At 36.8% G+C, this 25,605-nt stretch overlaps 4 protein-coding genes across 5 annotated transcripts; 3 read left to right on the forward strand and 1 right to left on the reverse strand.

The window, feature by feature from the left end:
• Window positions 1–1,042: 1,042 nt before the first annotated feature.
• LOC132187778 (U-box domain-containing protein 5) lies at window positions 1,043–7,044 on the reverse strand. Of its 2 annotated transcripts, XM_059602209.2 has the most exons (6): window positions 6,458–7,044; window positions 5,733–5,811; window positions 4,998–5,183; window positions 4,769–4,876; window positions 2,477–3,594; window positions 1,043–2,041 (listed from the first exon to the last, which is right to left on the reverse strand). In XM_059602209.2, the coding sequence occupies exons 2-6, from the start codon at window positions 5,787–5,789 to the stop codon at window positions 1,309–1,311; spliced, it is 2,202 nt and encodes a 733-aa protein (XP_059458192.2). In that variant the 5' UTR covers window positions 5,790–5,811; window positions 6,458–7,044; the 3' UTR covers window positions 1,043–1,308. The 2 variants fall into 2 exon arrangements, with proteins under 2 accessions (XP_059458192.2, XP_059458193.2); XM_059602210.2 differs by lacking the exon at window positions 5,733–5,811 and having other exon boundaries at window positions 6,458–7,043.
• Window positions 7,045–13,099: 6,055 nt separating this feature from the next.
• On the forward strand, window positions 13,100–14,837 carry RL4 (RAD-like 4). The gene is made up of 2 exons (XM_088517247.1): window positions 13,100–13,682; window positions 14,579–14,837. The coding sequence occupies exon 1, from the start codon at window positions 13,423–13,425 to the stop codon at window positions 13,678–13,680; it is 258 nt and encodes an 85-aa protein (XP_088373373.1). The 5' UTR covers window positions 13,100–13,422; the 3' UTR covers window positions 13,681–13,682; window positions 14,579–14,837.
• Window positions 14,838–16,543: 1,706 nt separating this feature from the next.
• On the forward strand, window positions 16,544–22,164 carry LOC132188847 (AAA-type ATPase family protein). The gene is made up of 8 exons (XM_059603413.2): window positions 16,544–16,945; window positions 17,275–17,370; window positions 17,886–17,996; window positions 18,499–18,808; window positions 19,585–19,675; window positions 20,283–20,625; window positions 21,161–21,309; window positions 21,509–22,164. The coding sequence occupies exons 1-8, from the start codon at window positions 16,682–16,684 to the stop codon at window positions 22,017–22,019; spliced, it is 1,875 nt and encodes a 624-aa protein (XP_059459396.1). The 5' UTR covers window positions 16,544–16,681; the 3' UTR covers window positions 22,020–22,164.
• Window positions 22,165–22,722: 558 nt separating this feature from the next.
• LOC132188848 (uncharacterized) lies at window positions 22,723–25,003 on the forward strand. The gene is made up of 3 exons (XM_059603414.2): window positions 22,723–23,015; window positions 23,890–23,999; window positions 24,085–25,003. Exons 1-3 carry the CDS (start codon window positions 22,807–22,809, stop codon window positions 24,813–24,815), a joined length of 1,050 nt encoding a protein of 349 aa, XP_059459397.2. The 5' UTR covers window positions 22,723–22,806; the 3' UTR covers window positions 24,816–25,003.
• The last annotated feature ends 602 nt before the right edge of the window (window positions 25,004–25,605 follow it).

Below are 25,605 nucleotides of genomic sequence, written 5' to 3' on the forward strand. Positions count from 1 at the left end.
TCAATTACAAGGCTAATGATGATTTTAAGAGTCACATCATTCTTATAACCTGTTTGGGATTACGTTTGAGAAATAGAGTTTTTAAGTTAAAAAGAGCTTTTGGACAAAAATTTTATTTTTAAGCTTTTACCTAAAGTATTTTTTGGTCATTTTTAAGCTTTTTTTATCCTTAAAAGCTATTTTAATTTTTTTTGGTAAACAAGTACTTTTTTTTCTTCAAACAGACTTTTTTAGTGTTAAAAGTATTTTTAGGCCTCTCAAACGTAATCCCAAACAGGCCCATAGAGGGACCACACGATTAACACAAGAAAAACTTGTAACATTACTCTATCAAACATTAAAAAAAAATTAAAAACCTTTTAACTTTTGATAAGATATGCAAGTGACTTACATCAAAACAGAAAAATAATAATAATAAAGTGAATAATTAAAATAAAAGGGTGAGATAAAGATGTTTTGAAAAAGTTTATATTTAAAATTAAAATAATAATAATAATAATAATAATAATTTTTAATTAAAATGGAGAGAACCCACTTTTATTGTTTGTGGATGGAAATAGGAGAAAACGCGGGCCTACAAAAAGAAAAAGTGTTTGTTAGTAATGTAGGCACAGATCAATCAATCAATCAATCAGATAGATTTTGTTAAAGATGCGCAATTGGTAATTGACTTGAAATATCTCACATTCTATTTAATGCCATCCCTCAATTATGATTTATGGGATTGAGACATACGTTTTTCTGTATTCTATCATAGCACGCGTGCCTTAAACATAACCAATTCAATTTTAATTATAATTGGACCCAATATAATTCTTAACTATTTAGGATATACTTGCGTTTATAATTTTAAAAAATCTGCAACTTTAAATTAGCAATTTTTAAAAATGCAAATTTTTTTATGTTTATGAAACCCTAATCCTGTACTCCATATCCCCTTCTTTCCCTCCTTCCCCCTCCAACTCCTCAAACTGAGAAAGCACATACAGATCTTAGTCTAGAAAATCAGAGCAACAATGAAGAAGGAAAAACCAAACAAATATTGAATTGTCAAGGCTTTTCACAATTTGTTATATACACGTACCATTAAATCATATCCCAAGATATTTGGGATTGCAAAGTAATAAGAATTCATCACAAATTACAAACCAAAGGAGAAAAAGTCAAACCAACAACTATTATCAAACATTGCAATCAACTAATGTAACTAATCAAGACAGATCTTCCTTCACGTACGCGTACATAAACAACTGGTCTTAACCTACTCTCAATTTACCCACCAGGTAAAATGGGCAGAAGACACAACTTTCATTTCTTCTTTCCTGTGGCAGAGGTGGGTTTTGATGACATCCATCCAAAAAATCTGGACCCCTTTGATGACTTCCTTTCTTTAGAGAGATCTGGGGGGTCTCTTCTAGAGGCATCAAAAGGGCACTGTTGATGATCTTTCAAGAGTCGTAGCAATTCCAAAGCACTCACCTTGCCCTTCTCATTACCATTGACGGATATATCATCAAGAGCACCAGTGAAACGCTCATCCATGAGCAGCTGACAATATTGAGCATGGTGAGAGCAGAGCGAAAGGAGAACAGCCACTGCATTTTCCTGATCCACATGAGTGCCAGTTGCAAGTAGTTCAGCAACAGCAGCAATGCATCCATTAGTTTCAGCAACAGAAATCCTAGCCTCTTCAACACAGCATAAATTCTTCAATAAATATACACAATTTCCTGCAAGGGCGCTATCAACTAAAAAAGGAACCAACTTTGGGATGCATTGCAAAGATACAATGTGGGAACAAACTTCATTTGTTGAGGACAAATTGCACAGAATTTTGATGGCCCGTTTCTGGAAAATTTTGTTACTGGAGTCGAGAATCTTTAGTATGGAAGTCAAAGCACCGGATGCTGCAATTTTAGCTCTACAATACCGATGGCCAGACAACACTTCCACTATGTCTAGAGCTTCTTCTGCTGCTTCTGAATCAATATAAGTGGCCAAGAGACTAAATGCTTCTTCACGTAAGTACGAGATCCCACTTCTGCATGAAGCAACGCAGAGTAATGGTGGTATTATACATGAGCCAGGCACAAAAGAAATGTTATCGAAGTTAAAAGTCAAAAACTTACGAAGGAACCAACAATACTATTGTTTGAATCGTGAAATTTTATCCAATTCCATTGAGGAAAAAAAAAAAAAAAAAATTCTAGTGCACAGAACATGTTAGGGACCTAAGCCAACTCAAGGTCTTATGGTTAATCAAACTGTATCAACTGGCTAAGATTTAATAAGGACTCTTCCCTACTTATTAAAATCCCATAGTTCTCAATTTACAAGGAAGCAGATGATGAACTGAACTTGCCATACCAGTTTGATACTTATTAACACAATAATAATCTTCTTAAATTAAAAGATATCCATTAGCATCTGGAGACAAGTCTTTGTAACTAGTACCCATCAAAAAAGAGTAAATTACCTGTTTTTGCTCAAAAATGCCAACAACAACTGAGATCCAGCTTTTTGAGCTTTCACATCACGCAGGCCATGTGCATCCTTCAAAAATTTTACCAGTGGTTCAACGAAATTGGCAGCTGACATATGATGACAAGCTTTTTCGCTGTTATTTAGATGCTTTCTGATATCTTCAACAACTTTGCATTGGGATTCCCACTGACGTTCGGCGAGTTTAGATAAAAATTCCGAATCCATCTCACGTGTGTTTTCATAAGATTGCAATTTGTGGCCCTCTTTTGTCTGCGTAGAAATCAAATTTAAGCCATCTGCTATCTTAGTCTGTGATGGACTAGAAGTGTAACTAGTGTCTAAAGATCCAAGGGACCCATTACTGACATCCGTCCGAAGAGGTAAACCATTCATAGAACTGCCAAAAGTAGTAAAGGAAGTGAAAGAAGTTTCCCAAGAGGGAAGGGCTTCTGCAGGGAGCATAGTTGGGTCAGTAATGGTGACTCCATACTTCATGCACCAGTTTGATATTGAATCCTTCATGTCCGTGTTTGGAGTCAATGACAGATGATCCAGTTTCATTTTAGTCTTTGGACATGTATCATTACCCTCTTCAAACCACTTCCGTATGAACATCCTCTCATATGTTTGTCCAGATGCTATGACAACAGGATCATACATCAGTCTTGACGATATAGGACACCTAAAGTCCTCGGGGGGTGTAGCTCTACTTAGGATGTCGACTCCATATGCAGAACTACTTCTGCCGTTCTCAAATGCAATTTCTCCTTCATTTTGAGCAGAGTCATTATGTGATTCCTCTTGCAGGATTGAGTTTTCATACTTCCTCAATATATCCAAAAGATACCTTAAAATCTTCTTTTTTGGATCACTATCACCAACTTCATCAAGCTTCTTCTTGATAGATTCTTTCTCTATCCAGATAGCCTTTGGGGATGTAACATGAAGTGTTGAAGCTGCCAATTGAAGAGTTTTACAAACTTCAGATTTTTCCATTGGACCTGATGCAGGTCTCTGGAAAATCAATCCTTCCATAGCCTTAGCAGCTGCTTCTTCAGATGAGTCCAGAGTAAACGTGGCACTCCTAAGATCATCCATGATGCAAGAGATCTGAAGATAACATATGTTGTGAAAAAATAATTTTGGGATCCCAAAGAAGCAGATGACAACAGAATAAAAATAACCTTATCACACAGAACACCAAGATTTATGTGGTTCGTCTTAACAAGCTTATATCCACATACATAAACAACCATGAGAAATTCCACTATGAAAAAATAGAGTACAAAGAGTAGCAGAAAGAAAACCACTTGAAACATATAGTCTCAATATACTCAAATTTCACTCTCACACAAAAGAAAATTAATGACAAAAGAGAAAATACTTTCTAATTCTCTAAGCCTTGCGGCTTTGCAAAACATAAGAAAACTAAAGCTAAGGTGAGGTCGCTTCTCACCCTCTTTCCACACTTCACAAAAGACCGAATAGAGGCACCTTTTGTAGGAAATAAAGTCGGCACTTCTTTTTAGTGTCGTGCCCACCAAAACTCCAAAACCAAATAGGAGAGAAAAAGAGAACCAACTTGAGAAAGTGCTAGGCCCACGTGTGATGACTTGAGGAAATCAAGTCATTCACTCAACAAGATATTCATCTTTAGCTGCATCAAGTAACTGAGGTTCATAATTTTTCTTTTTTTTTTTTATTTTTATTTTTTTTTGGTGAAGAAAAATGGAAGAAACTATAGAACGAGTACTGGTGGGACTGAGACAGGTTGATACCCATAGTTTCTGATCATGAAAATCCGCTTAGAAGAATCTTGCTGCATAATGCACCATGGAGCAAAGCAGGTTTTATAGTTTGTCTGCCAGAAGTTTTTGAGGTTTTTGTATATGTGAATAGGAGGGGGCAGAGTTATTAATAACTAGATTGATGACAGGTAAACTGGGATATGAGACTACATCCTCTTTAAATAGTTCCAATTTGGGATACAAGCATCAGAAACCAGAGTATCACTTCATGGAACCGGTTACACCCATAGAACTAGCACTTTCAAAATACTGTAAAGTGGCTGGCTTAGTACACGATATTACTGGCATGTTTGATTGATCAGGGAACAACAGTTTGTACATTTACCAAGTATCAGTTTCCTCTTGTATAAATATTAATATATATGCATCAACTACCTTATGTTGTTTTCTTTCTCGGTTGGGTTTTGGGGACGGGTGGGGGGATTGCAAAAGGAAAAACAAAAAAAGAAAGCACAAAAGAGTGGAATTTCACGAACCTCTTGAGCCAACTCTGGTTGAACCATAGTGTGAAGTTCGCCTAAACTTTGCTCCAAAAAGTTCTTCAATTTTTGACATCTTGAGACTCTGTCCTTTGCTGTTACTATCTGAAAGTAAATTGCAAGCCTTATCAGCTAGAGATTTAAGCATTAAAAAAAAAAAAAAAAAAAAAAAGGAGCAAAAACAACTACTGGATGTAATAATAGATGAGCAAGCAGCCTAACAAACCAGGTAAAGTTTACTAGACTCTCTGCAGGACTTGAGAAATTGCTTGGCTTTCTCAATTGCCTCATTTAACAAGCATAGTGCCTTTTTTCCTGATGAGCCTTGAGGGCGAGCAGCTTCTATTGAGGGTAATATTTTTGATATTCTATTAACCGATTTCAGAAGTTCTCTGCACATTAAAAATGGCACCTGCAATCATGAATAAATATAAATGTGAGATAATTTGATCTGCTATAACAGAATAGTTGAGTAAAAGCAGCAATAATATTTAAAGTCGCAAAATGAACTCGGATCTAAACTTCATTCCATTAGATTCCGCAGGGCAACCTCAGTGCTTTTCATTTCTTGAGAAAAAACATCTTTTCCATCACCAAAAAGAAAAAAGATCTCCATTCTCAAATTGATCAAAGATACTAAACGCTGGTTTTCCAGTTACTAGTTTCACTTTCAGTGACACTATAAAGGAAACACAATATTCTTCTTTTCTAAAGAAATATAAATTAGGTGTACTATAGTCTTGCCGGTGTGATAAATGTATAGAATTTTACCAGCAAACTAACAAGACATACACCAAAAAATAAAAGTGATTAACCCCATTATTTATGATAAATATGTAAACCTCTTATATGAAAGGGAGAAGTCAATAACACGCATTTATGCTGTAAACCCACTGTAAATACAATAGGACTGCAGAATTAATTCCAACTGAAGAGGAATAAAAGACCAACATGACAATACCTGATAAGAAAAAGGATCTGGCAGTTTTCCCACTACTTCAACAACACCAGACCCCATTAAAATGAGGATTATCTTAGATCTGCATGTCCAATAACAATAAAAACCATTACTTATTCATGTTTCTTGCAAAAAATCCATCGATAGTATCTAACATAATTCATTAATCAAGGTACTGTATACATGACCATTGAGTCAGAGAATGACATCCGAAATAAAAACAGCAGAGCTTCACACTTGAAACATAACAACCTCAGTTTCGCAAATGCAATATACATTGGAAACAACCAAATGGCAAAATGATGTCAGAAAACTAGCAAAATAGCATTAACTTCACCCTCTTAAGTTATTAGTGTTGGGACTAACAAACTCTTAAACCATCATTATAATTGACTAACTTGAAATACCTTATGGAAATTTCACTCTTAGTTATGGCATGCAAGTTTCACCCGCCCAGAATACACGGAGGTGTTTCATAAACGTGCGATTCTGTTCTGCCAACATTCTTTCTAAACCATTAAATCACCAATTATTCCAAAACTTTCTAAATAATTGGTACACCAATTATACTGGGTATCGATTACCAAACAAAGGTTCCACTTCAGTTACAATCTCCGAAAGTGGAAATTAGGCTTGTTGAGAAAAAAAAAATGAAATTATTGTAAATAAGCAAATAATAGATAAAGTAAGTTGTAACTCAAATAACAATAACAAAAACAAAGCCTTACCCCGTGCAGTGAAAAACAGAACAATGATCAGAGAGCTCTCTGCCTGTTTGATAAAAAGCAGTTAGACTCTGTGACTTTTCTTCAAGTAGATATACAGCAGTTCAACCGCAACCCAACTCTTAAACCACAGATTCTCCCACAAATACACCCAGTTTACAGAAGGAAAGCCAAAAATCTCCCAGTATCTTTCAGACCACCATAGACTCTAACTATGGAAGATAGCCACAACCCAGCTCTTAAACTACAAAGTTCCTTCAAATATTAACTCCAAACACACTTCTTCAACTTTCAGAGCGTACTCGACGCGGCTCTCCCATACATAAGAAAGGGAAACTCAGTAGGAGAAGAGCACAAAGAGCGCATAATCTTCTTGCTCATGAAGAAGCAAAAACTTTTACAACAGATGTTCCTTCATGGATAAGAGCACAGCCGAAAAAAAAAGTAAAAAAGTACCACACAATCAAAACCAAGAAGCAAGAGAACCCAGGAATTGATTCTCTAGAAAGAGCATACTGTTTTACTGATCACGTTTAGTGAAAGAGGGTGGGAAATAGATTTCGGAGAAAGCAAGCACGTGCCAATAAAGGTGACGAACAACTGTGGTTCTCGTGGACAAGAAAGACTTTTCACGACCAGAAAAGAAAGAGAGAGGAAGGGCGCGTAAAGTTTGTCAGATTAATTAGTTGGTATAGTGCTAGAGAAAGAAAGAAGTCTGACCCCACCCGGGCCACCCCCCCGCAGCCCACCAATTTGATTCTATGAACACTATATATATTTCTCAGTTTTGGGTGCTTCCTCTAACCATTTAAAGAACAGCAAGATTTTGAGAAAGACCATAATACCCAGGAATCTCCATTTGTATAAGTATAATACTTCGTCAGCTCCCCAAAAAGTAAAAACAGATTTTTTTCTTTTTTATTTTCTGAAATAATAAGGAAAGAGATGCCCTTGGACTCAAATGGTGTCGGTTGTTTAATTAGGACTTATTTACGGATTAGCATGGTATAATACACAAATTGATCATCGTGTATAAAGTAAATAATAATAAAAAAGAGAGAGAAGGTTCTGACGTGGCTGCGCAATTAAAACTTATATTTGAATTGGACGACGATGACTTGGAAGTGTCAAAGCAAATTGGTCATCTTTCTCATGTTTAATCAACAATTAACAATCAATACTATTCCTTTCTCGTTCCTGACCACTTGACGACCTCAAAAAGGGAAGATCAGCTTACATGTTATTATTAAAATTACAACATGTATGTTGTAGTTTATTCATCGGTCAAGATTAAATTTTAAAGTTGACTTTTATAAATTTTTAATAAAAGAGAAAAAATGAAGAGATATTTTAAAAAATTCAATATTAACCGCATATAAACCGGATCTAAAAAGGACAATGGAAAAGAAATGTTCCTCAAAACAATAAACATGCCAATGACACGTATTAGTTCATATTTCAGTGTTTTGACCATTTTTAAATAATAGAATTACTAGGGTTGCGAATGGTTATTAACTGTTAATAATTTTTTATTAATGGCTAAGTGTGTAAGCATAGGTGAATAGTTGGTTTTTTTTTCAAAGAATTGCGTAGGGTGGTGCAGGTAGTAGTAGTCAAATAGGCAAAGACAATTAACAATCGTCACCTTTTAACCTTAATATTATATTTAAGTTTCATACCAAAATACTAAAACAAGCTCAATATAGTCACAAAATTGTATAAAACAAGCCTTAAAAAGAGGCTAAAAATGTTAAAAACACCAAAATATGTCCAAAAGGATTATACTTAGCAAGCGGTTATCATGGTTGTTAGGTCATGGATCGGCCACATAAGGCCCAACAAACCTCTAGACCTGGCTCATGGCATAAGCCCACTAAGGACCAGGCCTAGACCGAGTCTTAGTTGGCCTTGGCCCAACCGACTAATAGATCGATCCACTGAGGATTCATCAGCCTAAGTGAATCCCTGTTACCCAAAACTAGACACATGTTCTCAAGGAATACTCAGGAACCCATGTCAGCAGTTAGTACTCGAGTACACCTGCTATCCATGATCCGTCTCACTTAGAGAGCACACGAGAACTCTCAGGAAATGTAGGACCCATTATGCCAACATGGCAGCTACTACCAAATGCCTATAAAAAAGAAGCTTCAACTCATTTCTTGGTAATAAATTCTCTCTTGCTTGATTTCCCATTAAGCTTACATACTCTCAAACACAATTATTGACTTAGGCATTGAAGCTTTCCCTGTCGACAACCACCGGCAGCTCTTATCCTATTTTCATCTTCTTTTGCAGCCTGACAAATCCTCGAACACTGCTACAATTCACAGGAATTATGCCACGTCATCCTTGAAAAACTGTCATCAACAATGGTGTAATTTGAACATAAAGAACCGCTAACCGATAGATAAGACGTTTGGTAACCTAGGCTATTACTCAAAACTATTAACAACTTAAGGCAACATTGTGAATAGCAGTCAAAAACAATAATTATCTCCATATCATCATACGTACGCTGAATTACCTTCGTGACCAAAAAGAGTGGTTTAACGGTCCTAACAAAATTGAAATAGTAGTTCTAACCATCCTAAAGATTGGGGATAAGGATCCTCTCCATTTCAAATGAAATGGAGGAGATTCATTTAGTTACTTTTAGAGGGACAATTTTGTCATTTTGAATCCTTCTCCAATGATATTGGGGCATGGCGGTCCTTATAACTTGCAAGTCACTTATATTTTTTTTATTTTATGTGCTGAAATTATTATATACGATCTCGATCCAAAACCATTTACTCCTTCCCACTTCTTGATATCTTATATATATATTTTTGGATCTCTTATATTAAATAGTATCTTCCTTTCTCTTTTACAAAAAAAAAAGGGGGGGTGGGGGAAATTATGTTCCACTTTGTATTTGTTTAATATTTTTGTTTGCTAATGGATGGTGGTTTGGTAGCATGGGTTGGTGGGAGCCCAAAAGCAAACTGAACCCGAATAAAGGGAACTAGGAAAGGAACCTGATGTGACATGTGGGGGCCCACTTGACAGCCTGTCTATACACAAAAGCCGAGCCTCAGCCAGAAATATCTAAAGCCCATTAAGGCCCAGCACGCCAATAACTTTATAGAAACGGTGTACACAAGAGCTACAATGGATTAATTGTATGGGCTTACGTCAGGGATGGAACGTTGAAAATAATGGAAAGATTATTATCCAATATACATAGATCTGTCACTCAATTTTTTATTTTTAAAAAGAAAAGTAATATATAGTTAAGAATTTGTAGGTCCTTTCACTTTTGTTCCCGAATGACTATCCGCTACAATTCAAGTCAATTTTGGCGGCTCTTATCGGCAGAGCAGGTGCAAAGCTTATCTGTTTAGGGTTATATTACGATTTTTTATCTCACATGTTAAGTCTAATTTTAACTATGTATAGATATAAGTTTTTGGACATATTTTCCTTACAAACCAAATTATCAAAACGTAAGTTTTACTTAAAGTTTGTATAATTTAATGTCAAAGGTTATGATCACGTTTCTACAACCGACGTCCACAACAACTTACTCTATCGACACATCACCTATTTTTTTTCTTTTTTTTCCCTAAATTACCGCCTATTTAGACAAAGAATAAGAATCCCATTTCCCATGAGGTCATCTTCAATTACCGATATGCTATTTTGGCTTTGGTGTTATTATATTTAGAATCTGAAAGCATCATTTCATTATCTCAAATGTGGGATTTGACTTTAGGGTTGAGTGCATCAAATGGTGGAGAAGAAAAAGAGTGGGGGGTTATGGGGGCTGAAGAACATTATGCTCGATTGCTTTCTTCTTAGGCAAGCGTACACGCATGGCTGATCAAGTTTGACGGGAAATAGTGAGAAGCATATTCTGCTTTTCTTTGGCGAAATACTAAAAAAAAATGTGGACCTACATAAAGTCCCATATGAGCCCTAAGTTCCACGAAACCAGCCTTTCAAGTTTCAACCAATCGATCATCATCTGCTATTAGCATCTCTATTCAAAAAAAAAAAGAAAAAGAAAAAAGAATCTATCAGCAATTGACTTGATTTTGAAAAGGGCACAGGTGAAATGAGAAGTCCAAGGACTTTATATAACTTGGCGACATGTTGGGTTGGGTGAATTTATTGATTATGAGTACTTTTAGGTCTATTTGGGTTTGCAATTTTAAAATGTGTGATTTAAAAAATAGCTATTTAAAAACACGATTATTTTGTAAAATCGTAGTTTAACTTTTAAAATAACACAATATTTCATTTGCTAAGCTTTGTTAAATCATAAATTATTACAACCCATGTCCCTTAACTTGCCCTAACGTAATAAAGATTGTTAAATTGTGCTTGATCGAGTGAACTTAGCGGTGTGACCAAACGTAAACTATGGTCCCTAGTATTACTCGCCCACCGGAAACCAACCACTAAGAGATGCAGATTCAGTTGTTGTAAATTTGTAGTCAATTGTTTTTGTTTTCGAAGATTCCCTCAGAAAGTGATTCCAATGCTTATGCCGGCAGATATGGACAAAGTATAAAGTTGTGCTTCTTGCAAATCCTGAATATGCTTAAATTCACCCGGTCTTCTAATCCCTAAACAAGAGGGATTTATATGAAAAACATTACAAGCATGAATTTATATGAGTGTTTTTTTTTTTTTTATAAAAAAAAAAAAAAAAACTTTATTCAGACTCTTAGCAATCAACCTTTCAAATTGTAGGAAGGAAATAAAAAGATGGAATTAAAACAGTCCCTACAAGAGGAAAAGAAATGGAATCGATTGGCATTTCTTTGAAAGAGGTTGACGGTTCATATGAGATGATAAGGATTCCAAATATCAGCAAGATTATGTCCTTCAAGTGGGTCCACAACTACCACCACAGATTCTCAGCTCTTTCCAAAAAGTCACTCTCAACCAATAATATCAGCCTCCTCAGCCCCAACCGTTCAATCTCATTCAACTAAGCTAACTAAAGAGCTGATCAACTATACTTTTCTAAACCACCTCAAAAGACCATTTTCGTTTGCTTAAGTGCTCGTAATAAGTAGTTATTTAACATGATATTTGAGTAAATGTGATGCAAGAAGGAAGAACAATAATAGAGGAAGAGGGGAAGAGAGAAGAGATTGAATAACGCAATCCAAAAAGAGTGAGAATTTGATGGAGTTAAAAGATGAGTCACACTTTAAAAGAAAATATATGTTTCTTTATCGATTCTAATAAAACTAAAACACCGATTACTTAAGATTGTGTCAAGCCTAGACCCACATAACAAATAACAATAGGGCTTAAAGAGAGTGGGAATTCCCTTTTCCCAACCAACTAATTGCTTGGTAGATAAATGATGTCTTGGGTATCTTCCAATATATTATCTCAAGTAAAGAAATATCCTCATATTCTAGCAGCTATATGCCTTATAGACAAGAAATTTGTCCATATCTTGGTTGGAATATAGCAAGTGGAAGAATCAAGAGGCACAATATGTGCACCAGAGGAAATTTAAATTAGAAAAGAAGAGTCATAATAAGATCCAGAACATTCGAAGAATTGGAAGTCCAATTGGATGAGCAGTACTAACTTGAATAGAGTCCACATACTTAAAACTTTTGGATTAAACTAGCTCCAATGTATTGTATGGATTCCCCAAAGTGTTCCAAAACCTCAACAAGAACATAAAAATATAGAAAATAATACTGCATAAAACATTGACCAATTACATATTTTCTTTCTTTATCGGGTGGATGACGAGGCATTTGACTGATGTGGCAAGTTTGTTGACCTGGCACTAACATTGTGAGAATGACGTGGCAAATGAAAAATCATTAACTTTGAAGGTAAAGTGATAAAGGAATATATTTGAAATCTAAAGACTTGATTGTCGAAATTATAAACAGAAAGACTACATTGAAATCAAGCGAAAACCTAGCAAGCAAATATATATGATTTTTTTCTTTAAAAAAAGAAGAAAGAAAAAAGAAAGACCAAAGAGAAAGAGAAGAATAAATGATAAGGAGTTGAGACCACTTGCCCCTTATCCCATAGGGCTATCAATAAGGCAACAACAAAAACTGAAAATTTGGGTGTGGTAGAAATATCACAAGACACCTTGTTGGCATGTTGTTGGGGTGATACTGGGAATGCCTCCACACACCCACATATCATGCCGTGTCCTGCAAAAGGAGCAACATTTGTTGGTTGTGCTGATTGTGCAACCAGAAAAGCTCTTGCACTGAGCCAGCCTAGAGGCTAGAACCATGATGCTAAGTAGACAGGGGCCAGGGGCCTAGAAATTTCTCCTTCACAGATTCAAAGATTGAATGGAATGTCTAAATGATTGTAAAGGTAATATGGCAAAGGAAAGTCCTTCCAATTGATAGCTAGGTGAGAAAGCTAACAAGGACAGGTTCTTACAAGCCTACAAATTCTTTGTCTTCCTTTATGTTATGGGTTGCTGCAATTAGCAGGGCAGCAAATTAACAGTGATTAGCAAGGCATATCTCAATTTGGTTAGATGACAAAATTAAGGATTACACGTCTGCTGCATCCTCCAGCCTCCAGCTATTAGCATGGTACATCTGATCCTTTTTTCCACTGACTTTGTAACTAGTAAAGGAAGTCCAACTTGCTTGTGTAATCCCTCCTTTATTACTGATTCTCCTCTTACACTTGCTGTTCCTTGTCCTGCTCTCTCTTGTGGTTTTCCTTTATTTTCAGCCCTTTTCCAAGATATATTCCCCCAACTGGGTTAACTTAACCCCACCAGGGCCACCACCCCTTTCCCTCCTGCTTATAAGGAGCTCATTTGGTCATCTCTTTCCCATGCCATCACTTGACTTTGAGTCTTCCTCCTTGACTGAAAACAACCATTCTTTTTCGATCTCTTCCTTGACTTTCAGCTAGCTATCAGCCACTTCACTGGTTCTAGTAGTGCATTCAAATTTCATCTAATGGCATCCAACTCCCTCACTTCTTCACGTAGCTCTAGCTCCTCCTGGACCTCTCAGGAGAACAAACGGTTCGAAAAGGCCCTGGCTGTGTATGATAAGGACACCCCTGATCGCTGGCAAAAGGTTGCCAGAGCTGTGGGTGGAAAATCTGCAGAGGAGGTGAAGAGGCACTATGATATCCTCATTGAGGATGTCAGGGACATTGAGTCTGATAGAGTCCCTTTTCCCAATTACAGGCAAAGTGGAAAGAAAGGCTAGAGGTAATACACTACTAATCCATGTACACAGGTCAAAAGAAAGATAATGCTATTACTCACACATTTCAATCCATGATGCTAGCAAGTTACTACTTTTCAAGTATTTAAATTTACGCTTTCGGTCCTGAAATTAAAGCTCGATTCTACACTTTATCTCCCATTTCAAATAAAATAGTCAACGTTTTCTGCGCCATCATAGCCTTGTCCTTTGGAAGTAATTCCTGCTGTAGGGCCAGGGTATAATACTGGAAAGTGAAGGTTTTGAACTCTGAAGTAGTGTTGGTTCTACGTAGTCCATGAATTTGTGTTCAACTGAGCATTAGGCTGGCCAACATGCATCTTTCTCACCTAACTTGTTATTATAACTTTTTATTTAATGAAAAAAGCCAATGCCTGGCCAGTCATGCAACTTCTTATCCTGTCCCTGAGTCAAAGAAATCCCACATGAGATCTAATCCTACCACTTCTGGATAACATTTCAATGGTCCTATGCTCACTACTTCACTCTATTGCCTGCCATTACCCTCTCCTTTCTGATTTCGGAGAAGATTCTCCTGCACTCTGCAGACACAACTCAATATATATCTTTTTTTCTTGCTCATCCTAGAAATAAATAAATAAATAAATATATATATATATATATATATATATATATATATATATATATTATTCTCTCTTTTTTCCTTCCTCAACAACCTCTTGTCGTTTTCCCGATCCATTGTCTTCATTCAGATCCTGAGATCCAGTTCTTTCCCAACCCATCTGAAACTTTTGGCTGCATGCATTAAATGATAGCTTTTTCTGAGTTTTGGATGTTTTCAAACTTTGCATGCTCATCATAATAGCAATTGTTTTTTTCTTCAGACTAAACCTACTTTTCATTTCTTTATGCTTGGCAGATCTTGAAGTTTCAAAGGTTCCCAAATTCAAGACGATCTTGTTGGATATGATAGCCTCGGACCATAAACAATAGCATATTGCATGGAAGTATCGAATTAAATCAAGCTCCTCTGTTGTTGTTTTGTTTTTCTTCTTTTTTTTTCCCCTCTTATGTGTATATTTTGTTGCTGTCTTTCTTTTCCAGTTGTCTAAGTAGCTAGTTTAGTGTTATGATCGATGTTTCCCCTGTATGAAGCAAATATCATTAAATAAAAATTTGATCCCATGGCTTACCACTTTGTCAAAAAGCTCTATGAATTTTAAAAGTAATAAATTTGGTCAATGTGGTTTTTTACCTTCATCAAAGTTATCCTTTTGTATAACCTTTTATTTATTTATTATTATAGATTCCTTCCGTCTATATATCTACCATTCAAAAAAAAACTAACATAATTTTTTCCACGTATACAAGAAGTCACATAAAACATTGTTACGTGTATATTCTTGCCTCATCAGCGTTTCTGTTAAAAAAAATGTAAAAAATAAAAGAAGAAAGAAAAATGAAAAGAAAGAAGGAAATCGATGGCAATGAAGGAAAATTATAATACACTAATTCCACGTTAAGAAGATAAATAGTCCATATTGAGTGAGTGAAATATAAAGGCACTTACGCCTGATAAGTCCCAAACTGGTTTCTTGCTAAGAGTGTGACTACGCTTCATAAGCGATTATAAAGAGCTTTAATTGTGACTAGTCGTTTTCAAGTGATAAAGAAAATGTGACTATCACTTTCCTTGAAACCTTACAATACTGGAGCCCTACATGATGAAAATGACAAGGAACTTAAAGGGGGGGGAATATAACATCTCAGTCATATATTAAAAATATGAATAATTCACATAGAGTCAATGGATTATAAAATTACTCATGAATGTTGGTTTTACACTAATCGCTTACTAGGTGAGATTGAGTTTTATTATCGATTAAAGGGAGCTGTAGTTGTGAGTAATCATTTTGAAATAATAATAAAGATGTGACTATTATTTTTCTTGAGTCGTTACAAAAATTCTCTTCGTGTGCAGTGGTGAGGTTCTTCGATGATTCATCCTAACCTCACAGAAGTGGCTTACACTAGTGATGCTGTGTCGTGAATGCTTTTGCTTTGTTGTCCTGTTGAGTTTATCGTGTGATATGTTGATGTTGTAAAAATGTGACAACATTTTTTAGGTCTTACGTGGCAAAAATTTATTTATTTAGTTATTTTTAACGGTAAATGAATGAAAGGATCATTTTGATAACTAAAAACTGTGTTAACCAAATTAACAAAAGAAAAAGAAAAAGAAAAAAAGGGGACCAAATTACCAATACATTTGGCATAGGAGATCGAGGATGGGTCGCCTAAGAACAAAATCACCATCAGTGAGTAAGATTTTTCTTACCGTCACCTCTTTTTGTTTATTTTTTTATTTTTTATTTTATTTTTTATTTATAATGTTGACATACCAAAGATGCACATGTGGTAATGTTTAATAGGTCTTACGTGGTTTTTTTAATGCACAAGTAGAAAACGAGCATGACAGCATAGAAGGACTAACCTTATAAACTCACAAAGTCATGGAGTGTTTTGATAAACATAACAATCGCATAATTCTTTTTGGACAGGGTATGTTAAGGTTTACGGTTTTAAAATTAAGAAAAATTATAGTGATTTCAAAACGTGCGATTTAAAAAAAATAACTTTTTAAATTAGAGTTAAACCTTTGATAAAATTAGAGTTTGACATTTTAAATCGCGCATTTTTTTTATACTGCAAATGCATCGTCTTTCAAGCGATTTGAAAATATAATTTTTTTTTTTTTCACGTTCCCCCCGCCCCCCTCCCTCCACAAAGCTCTGTGGGCCTGTGGCCCACGTTTTGGGCCCCTGTTAGATTACGCTCCACGCAAGCGGTCTCATGTGAGCCCGAGTCTCCTTTCAATATTTGCCGGTTCCGTTTAAACCCTAGCAAAGTCGAAAAGAGGGGTTTATGGCTCGCGCCAGACGCTAAACCCTTTTGAAGCTTCTCACAAACCCATTCTCAAATGACCTGAAGATATCAGATCAGTGCTCGGAATCTCAGTCCTATGGCTGCTTCAAAATTGTCGTGCGTGGCAATGGCTGCGGCGGTCGCCTCCATGTCCACGCTCTCCGGCCGCGCGTACGCTGACGGTCCCTTTCGTTTCTTTCCTTTCTCTTCTTCGACTCCTCAGGGGGACCAGAGCTCTGATGTGAAGTCGGAGGCGAAACCCGAGGGCGAAGAGTCCAGAGGCTCGGGTTTCGATCCCGAGTCGTTGGAACGAGGCGCCAAAGCTCTTCGTGAAATCAACAGCTCCCCCTTCGCAAAACAGGTTTCGTTTCGGATTTCGTTGGTGAATTTCTTTTGCGATTATGTTCAGTAGCTGAGAAAAGACGAGGAAACGAAAGAGAAGAGTATACATTTTGACGAATTGAGATTTTGAGTCGGGAAATGTGGCAAAAAGAGACTAATCTTTTTTTTGGTTGGAATTTTTTGATCAGTTGGTGTTAATAAAATGAAATATTCGATGAAAATTTCGTTCCCTATTATCTTTCTCTTCTTTTATATTTGCTTCAACAGTTTGATAGGTGACCAGAAATGTGGGCTAGATGTTTTCTTTGCTTTTGAATTTCTTATATGGCTTTGTGGTTGTTTCGCTAGGTTTTTCAAGTAATGAGGAAGCAAGAAGATAATCGTCTTGCGGAGTTGACCGCTGAGAAGTGTCATTTTGAAGCAGCTCAAGCTCAAGCTGATATCGTGAGTGATTATGCTTTTCAGTCACGCTATTAGTTGAAGTTATACGATGCAGACCATGCGCTTGTCATAGCAAACCCGTTTGAGTATATATGTCTGAAGTAGACCAAATGGCAGTGTTTCTTTGTGTTTTCCTTAAACTGCTGGGAGTTGAAACCTGTTTTGTTTAAGAAGGCCGAGATTCTCGACATAAGATCAGTATGTTCATTCTACTGAATGCAATAATGTTTGACACCCAATTTATAGCGCATTTCTGTTGTATGGGTTTTTTTCTGTATATGCTTTACCCTTGAACGTTTGTGTTTTAGTGGTTCCTTATGGTAAGAGGAATGGTTGGTATTGTTATTATAGAGGGTCCTACACATTAAACTTAGCACCCATTCTAGCTTTGAACTTTTCAGGCGTACAAAATCTTCTAATTGTAAAAGCAGCATGTCTGATCAATCTTTTTACGGAATTGTTATGGTATTCCCCCCATCTACTGGAAATTGTTATAGCATATTTATTTTTATTGACAGGAAAAGCAGCGGAAATTGCATGAAGAGCAAAGAGATCTAATGCAACAACAAGCCCAAGCAAAGGCACAAATGCTGCGATATGACGATGAGCTGACTAGAAAAAGAATGCAGGTGCCAACTTTGAAAAAGATTATATGTTCTTTTTTATAATCTTTTGTAATCTATTGGAGATAAAACTATTAAAACCTGGCTATAGCATGTTAAACAGCTAATTCAGTTTTGAAAAAAGCTTCTTCCCACTAAAAGGATCAGTAATAGGTGTGACAGTGGTGGAAACACGTGTGTACACACACATATCAAATCTTTCATTTGCTAGTGTAGCTTATGCATTCCTTTTTATCCTTCCCCTTTTGGGACTGGAATGTTCCTTTCTGCTTGAGACTTTGTTCAAGTCAGTAGATGGCTGCACAATTCTGGACCTTTATTATTCCTATGTACTGAAATTGAGTACAAGAGTTAGTAGGCTTTGTTTTTAACTCCTATTTTACATTTCTCTCTCTCTCTCTCTGCCCTGGTCCCTCTCCTTCTCTCTCACTGGATCTATTCACTTTAAAAATCAAATGGTAGGATTTTTGCTATTAAACAGTGAACTATATTTTCTTGTTGTTTGCAGACAGATCATGAAGTTCAGAGGAAACATAATGTTGATTTGGTTAGGATGCAAGAGGAGTCCTCTTTACGGAAAGAACAAGCCAGACGAGCTACTGAGGAACAGATCCAAGCTCAGCAGCGCGAAACTGAGAAAGAGAGAGCTGAAATAGAGCGTGAAACCATAAGAGTTAAGGCCATGGCAGAGGCTGAGGGTCGAGCCCATGAAGCAAAACTGACTGAGGAACATAACAGGCGAATGCTTATAGAACGGATTAATGGTGAAAGAGAGAAATGGCTTGCTGCAATCAATACAACTTTTAGCCACATTGAAGGTATTCACAATTGACAAGCATGTTTTTGTATTCATGTTGTTTAATTGCAAGGGTGACGGTTCGGTCCAAATATAACTGGTTTCTTGGATGAAGATTCCTGCCATGTGCTCTTGCTGATATTGCATCTTTTATGCTTCATACTTATACTTCTCAATAGTCCATTTCAAGTAATGCTTGTAAAGTTAAACTGAATTCAGTGAACATCAGTAAAAGTGACTTAGTCATACTTGTTACTTTGTACCATGTGTAGCATGAGTATTAGTTGCCTTACTACGTACATGCTGAATCCTGTTTAGGAAAAAAAAAGATATTCCTTGCTCTATATGAAACAATCACTTATTCACGAATCTCGTATGGGGCTAATAGTTTTCATTTCCCTTCTCATGAAAAACCCTTTTCACTTTGCTTAAGCCTATCCCTTTCTAGGGGTGTTTTAGTTATAGATTCTAAAGAAAATTCTCCATATATTTTTTTATTCCTCTTATTAGTTCTTAAAATTTTATTATGATAGTTTAGGATACGAGATGCAATACAGTACATGATAATGAAAGTGAAGAAATTGATACTCATGTTATGGTACATGAATTGATAACCTTGGCATCTGCTATTCCATTTCATAAAAGTGTGTTATTGGTGTTAGCTTAATGTATTCTGCATATCTGGTGTATCTAATTATTGATTGGACTTTAAATTGATGTTGATATTATGGTTGCCATTTGGTGGAATGCAGGATGATATCATAATGACTTTGACCATTTATCAATTCTAATCTGCAGGGGGTTTTAGGGTCCTACTGACCGATAGGAACAAGTTGCTTATGACTGTTGGAGGAGCCACAGCATTGGCTGCAGGAGTTTATACAACTAGGTTTGTATGCTCGCAGTCTCATTGCCTTCTCTTTTGTCACTTCAGTAAAAAGTATTGCATTTTTTTTTGAAAAATTTTATGTGGGCAGTATTTTCTCTGCCATGTTTATCTTTTTGTTGGCAACTTTCAACTTAAAAAGGATAACCAATGGATTTATGTGGCTCTTGCTATGTGCATCCGGTATGGGTGTTTGAGTTATATTTACCTATCATAAAAAAAAAGTGGCTGTTGCTTGGTCCATTCATTATCAAAGATCTGGTTAGAAATCATGCAATCGTCCTACTTAAAGAGATGTTGGAGCCCTTATCATGATGCATGAGGAATGGCATAATTTGACATAAAGAGATGTTGGATGTAGATATAACTTGGACTTACCTAAACAACACTTGTTTATCACAAGGCATGTATGAAACAAGGAAAGTAGAGTATATGGGACAAACACTACTATCGATTCCACATCCACCAACTTTCACACCACTACCTCTTCCCCTCCCCTGCCTGGGCCAATTGCTACCATTGTGTCATGGGGCTCATCAAGTGTGCCTATATACCCATTTAATTGGATAAGTCATTTCATTCTCTTTGATGATCTTTAATGTGTTTTCAGAGAAGGAGCTAGAGTTATGTGGGGATATGTTAATCGGATTCTAGGGCAGCCATCACTTATTCGAGAATCATCGATTGCAAGGTTTCCAGGGTCAGAAGTGATTTCTCGAGCAAAAAATAAAGTTTTGGAATATGGTACATCAGCTGGGGCAGCAGGGTCTGTGGGAAGTAAAAAAAGTCATGGAAATATTGTTCTCCATCCTTCGTTGCAAAAGAGAATAGAGCAACTTGCTCGAGCTACAGCAAACACCAAGACTCATCAGGCACCTTTTCGTAATATGCTGTTTTATGGGCCTCCTGGCACCGGTAAAACCTTGGTGGCTAGGGAGATAGCCCGGAAATCGGTATGCTCTTAACTTTTGACTTCATTTGACTTCTATTTTATTGCTCCTGCCTGACATATATGACCTTTATTGGATTTTTATTTGTCTATTAAGTTATCTCTACTTAATAGATGTATGTCTCAAGGGGGACGTGATATAAATTGGATATGAACAGATGAACCTGAGTTAATAAATAGGAGCCTTTACTTATCAAAAAAATAAATAGGAGCCTCAAGATTTTATTGATGTATAAATGAAGATGCTAATTTCTTTTTCTTTTTTGTACCGTTTTAGAATTGAGATACTTGAATTTTGTTTCATAACAACAAATGAATATTAATGAATATGAGTAGATATTCCATAGAAGGCAACAATGACATTCAACTTCAGTAGATTTGGTGGCATCTTTGCCTAGACAAGCAGCGATAGGTAGATTTTTTTATACAATTTTATTTTCGGGACATGTCCAAGATATGGGATTATAGTAGCTTAAGAGATTGATAGATTTTCTTTTTCATCTTGTTGCTCCCGCTTACCCTTGAGTCTTCCCATACAGGGTTTGGATTATGCCTTGATGACAGGAGGAGATGTTGCGCCCCTGGGTGCGCAGGCTGTTACCAAAATCCATCAGATATTTGATTGGGCTAAAAAATCGAATAAAGGTTTACTGCTTTTTATTGATGAGGCAGATGCTTTCTTATGCGAGTAAGTCTGTTTTTTTTCAAGGTGCTTTTGTTAGTTTGTTTTAATGTATATAGGCAGTAGTAAGTTAAATAATTTAGTTTAGAACACTTTATGTGCCCTAGTATATATTTTGGGAGTTATTCTTCCACTTTTGTGAATCATGGTTATGGGTTTCTTCTGGCAACAGATTTTTAGTAATTATAATATCGATCCAATGCAGGCGCAACAGTACATATATGAGTGAAGCTCAACGAAGTGCTCTAAATGCATTGCTCTTCCGGACTGGTGATCAGTCTAGAGACGTAGTGCTCGTTCTTGCCACAAACAGGCCAGGTGATCTTGACAGTGCCGTCACCGACCGCATTGATGAAGTGATTGAGTTTCCACTTCCAGGAGAGGAGGAGCGTTTTAAACTGCTGAAGCTCTATTTGAACAAGTACCTTTCCGATGAAGGTGACAGCACATCTAAATGGGGTCTTCGGTTAAAGAAAAAGGCACAAAAGATAACTATAACAGACGTGTCGGACGATGTGATCCGAGAGGCTGCCCAGAAGACAGAAGGGTTCTCCGGGCGTGAGATAGCAAAACTAGTGGCCAGTGTCCAAGCAGCTGTTTATGGGCGCCCGGATTGCGTGTTGGATGCCCAGCTGTTTAAGGAAATTGTAGATTACAAGGTTGCGGAACATCACCAACGACTAAAACTGGCAGCTGAAGGTGGGCTGACGGCTTAGGTAGAGAATGAGACTTCACTTATTACAAAGTAGAGAAAGAGAAAGCAGGCTTCTTTTTCAAAGCCCAAATATTGGAAATTTTTGCTATATATTTATGAATGTTTTACAGTCTTTATCTATTGGAATTTATCATTCTTTTCTTCCACCCCCCCGTATGATAATGTGTTTTAGATGGTATTTGTTTGTTTTCTTTTTCTTTTTCTTTTTCTTTTTAATTGATAGGGGATCAGACATACCTGAAAGATGGAAAAAATAATAATAATAAAGAAAGAATGTACCAATTCCATAGCTGTTGAAATTTTTTGGTTTTAGTTTAGAGTAATGCTATAGAAACTCACCATTTTACTCTCCTCTCTACTCTCTGACGTGGCAATACCATTTTCCAACAAAAAAAAAAAAAAAGGTTTTAATTCAGCTTTTGAGATAAAACTCCTTTTTTTGGGTAAATGAAGTCTACCCAATACTGAGAGTGAGAGGCATCGTGTGGGCCTTGTGTCTCTGGACCACAAACGTTTTCCTATTGCATGGAGCCCAAAGAGCGGAAAGGATTACACGACGTGGTCAAACTCAACCAACACGTGTCGCAAAGGCAGCATTACTCTTCTTGAACCTTCCCAGTTAACTGCCACGTACGCGGTACGCCTATTACTCCACGTAAAGACCCCGCCTGAACCAACAACCGTCTCTCCGGATTTTGACACACAAAAAGGCGCTTCGCTTACCACTTCTTCTTCTTACCTTATACTCAGAGAGAGAGAGAGAGAGAGAGAGAGCGAGAGAGAAAGAGATGGGAAACAGAAGGGTTTTGTTGTTGGTGTTGGGGGTAGCAGTGTGGGTGGGGGTGTGTGGGTGTTGGGGCGAAAATGGGAAGGACAGCGCGTGGGAGAACATGAATGTGGCGGCTGGGAATGCGAAGGTGAAAGCAGAGGAGGCTATGCAAGATGCCAAGGACAATACTGAGTCCTGGGCCGATTGGGCTTTTGACACCTTCGCTGAGTACATATTCACTAATGCTCCCTTCACACTTCCCTAACCCATTTAATATCTTCTTTTTTAATTAGTTTCATTTTGATAAATCATGCATACATATGCGTTAAGAATCCTGTACACTTTTTCTTTTAAATTTTTTTTTATCCCCCAAAAAATAAAACTAGCAAAATCAAAGTGCTACTTATTTATGAGCCATTAAGTGAGTCATCTAACACCACTGCATTGGCTTCCCTAATAGGATCCTCTCCATTTGATCAAGGGGAATGGGGAGAAACCTTTTTATGGCCCAGATAGTTAGATTCCACAGTATTACATTATTTGAAAATTTAGACAAATTATATAGAGATCCCACCAATGATCTGAGATAATTTTGTAGAATGTGATACGATCAATATATATCTAATCTTTTCAAGTGGGACTTTGGAAGATCTCTTCATGTTGTCAGCTCTGATCATCAGTTTATGGTATTTAGAAGTTACCATATAATTTCACATGTGTTTTCTGCTAGTTTGACATAAAACAACACATTCCATTAATGGCCTATTGGGCCGACTTCATAACTCTTCTCAAATGAGAGATAAGTATAATGTTGCTTTGGTTCAACGTAACCAAAACAGAGCCCCTGTATTGCTATTTACATTTTCTGAAGATGTGCCACACTGGCTGAATTGTACATTTGAAATACATAGCCTAAATGTTATCTCAAATTTCTACATAACAGATATGGTTGGGGTATGTTTTTTTTTTAGCTGTGGGAGGATGTGTATCAACTTTTTAACTAGACCATGGTTTTTAATATGTCTATGTTGCACAAAATATGATTTATCTTTTATGCTCCGAGAGGTTGTTGATTAGTATATATGTTGTAATGGTATATTAGGGGATTGGGAATTGGGAAAGAGAATCCAAGAGAGGCAGCCCGAAATATGATGGGTAATGCTGGGGATGCTGCATCCATGGCCACAAAGACAATGGAATCTGCTGTATCTGGTATTGGTTTGTGATAATTAACATCAATTAATATTTTTATTAACAAGTCAATTTTTTCATTACTCTTTTTTTGTTTGTTCTCCAGATTCGTCGAAGCTTGCTTCTCAGAAGGCTGGGGAAGCCGTCAACATGGCTTATGGAAAGACGGGCGATGTAAAGAACTTTGCTTCTGAGAAAGCGGATCAAACTATAAGAATGGCTACAGATAAGGCTGGTGATGCCAAAGAGACAATGGACATGGCTGGAGAAAAGGCCTCCAATAGGGCTGCTGATGTTCAAGAGATGACGGCAGGGGCAATGGGGTTTGGAAAAGATAAAGCGGCCAATGCCTATGATGAAGCCGAACAAAAAATGAACATGGCTTCAGAGAAGGCTAATGATGCCAAAGAGGGGATGGCAGGATCGATGGGGTATGGAAAAGAGAAAGTGGTGAATTCCTACGATGAAGCTAAGGAGAAAATAAATGTGGGTTCAAATTATGCCGCGGATAAGGCCTATGATGCAAAAGAGAAGATGGCTGGATCAATGCCTCATGGGAAAGATAAAGCAACTGATGTCTATGAGGAAGTTAAGGAGAAATTAAACATGTCTTCAGATGATGCCAAAGAGAAAATGGTAGGAGCAAAGTCATGTGGAGAAGATAAAGCAGCCAATGCATATGGCAAAGCTAAGCATCAAGTGGAGGACTCATACAACTCAGCCAAGGAGACCATGACGGAGCAGGCCAAGATTAATTATGAGGCTGCCAAGGAAAAGGCTTCGCAGGCCACGGGTGATCTTGGTGCTAAGATGAGGCAGCATAGAACAGAGCTATGAAGCGGATCATCACCAATTTTTGCATTGTCTCCATGCATGAAGTCATCCGTGAGTTCATGTTTGCTATTATCTTCCTTCTGCTATGATAATATGTTTTCCAAAACATATATGTTTAGGATAATGAATTTTATGTCCGAATAACTCTCTTGTACTATTTTTTTGCAATCTAAAAATGAGATTTTATTTTCTATCGGTTTAAGCTTAAGACAAGTGGTGATATATAACATGATATTTGAGCTAGCAGAGGCTTTAATTAGTTTCAATCCTAATATTTCACGTATTGGGTCTCATTAACATGAGGGTAAGTTTGTGATTCTATGTACGTATTAGACTTTATGGAGGCTGAGTTCACACCAGAGAAGTGGTAGAATGTTAATTAAATGATTAAATTTTTATTTTACAATAAATAATAATATTTTAGTAGCTGCGTTTGCAAACCTTTTCTTTTTCTCTAAGTCATTCCATTAAAATAGAAAAAGAACTACAGAATGTGGTGGTGAAAGAAAATAAAAGTCCAAATAAAATGAGAAATGAATCCAATTACATCTAGTTCCATAGTTCTTTGACCAAAAGGCCGAAGAGAGGGCTGCCATGGCAGCAGTATGTGATGCAATTTGATGAACAGGTCATTGAAAAGAGGCTGCACTGATGATGATTGCGATAAGGTGCCTGATGGAGATCACATATATTTTCTACATGCATGCTTGGACAAAAAAGAAAATCATTCCCGCTTCATTGAAAGTGGTGGGGAATGAGGATGGGCTCTCTACACATGGTGGAGAGAGCGGGT

Source organism: Corylus avellana, chromosome 6 (assembly GCF_965113065.1).
Source record: "Corylus avellana chromosome 6, dhCorAvel1.hap1.2, whole genome shotgun sequence".
Taxonomy (NCBI): Eukaryota; Viridiplantae; Streptophyta; class Magnoliopsida; order Fagales; family Betulaceae; genus Corylus; species Corylus avellana.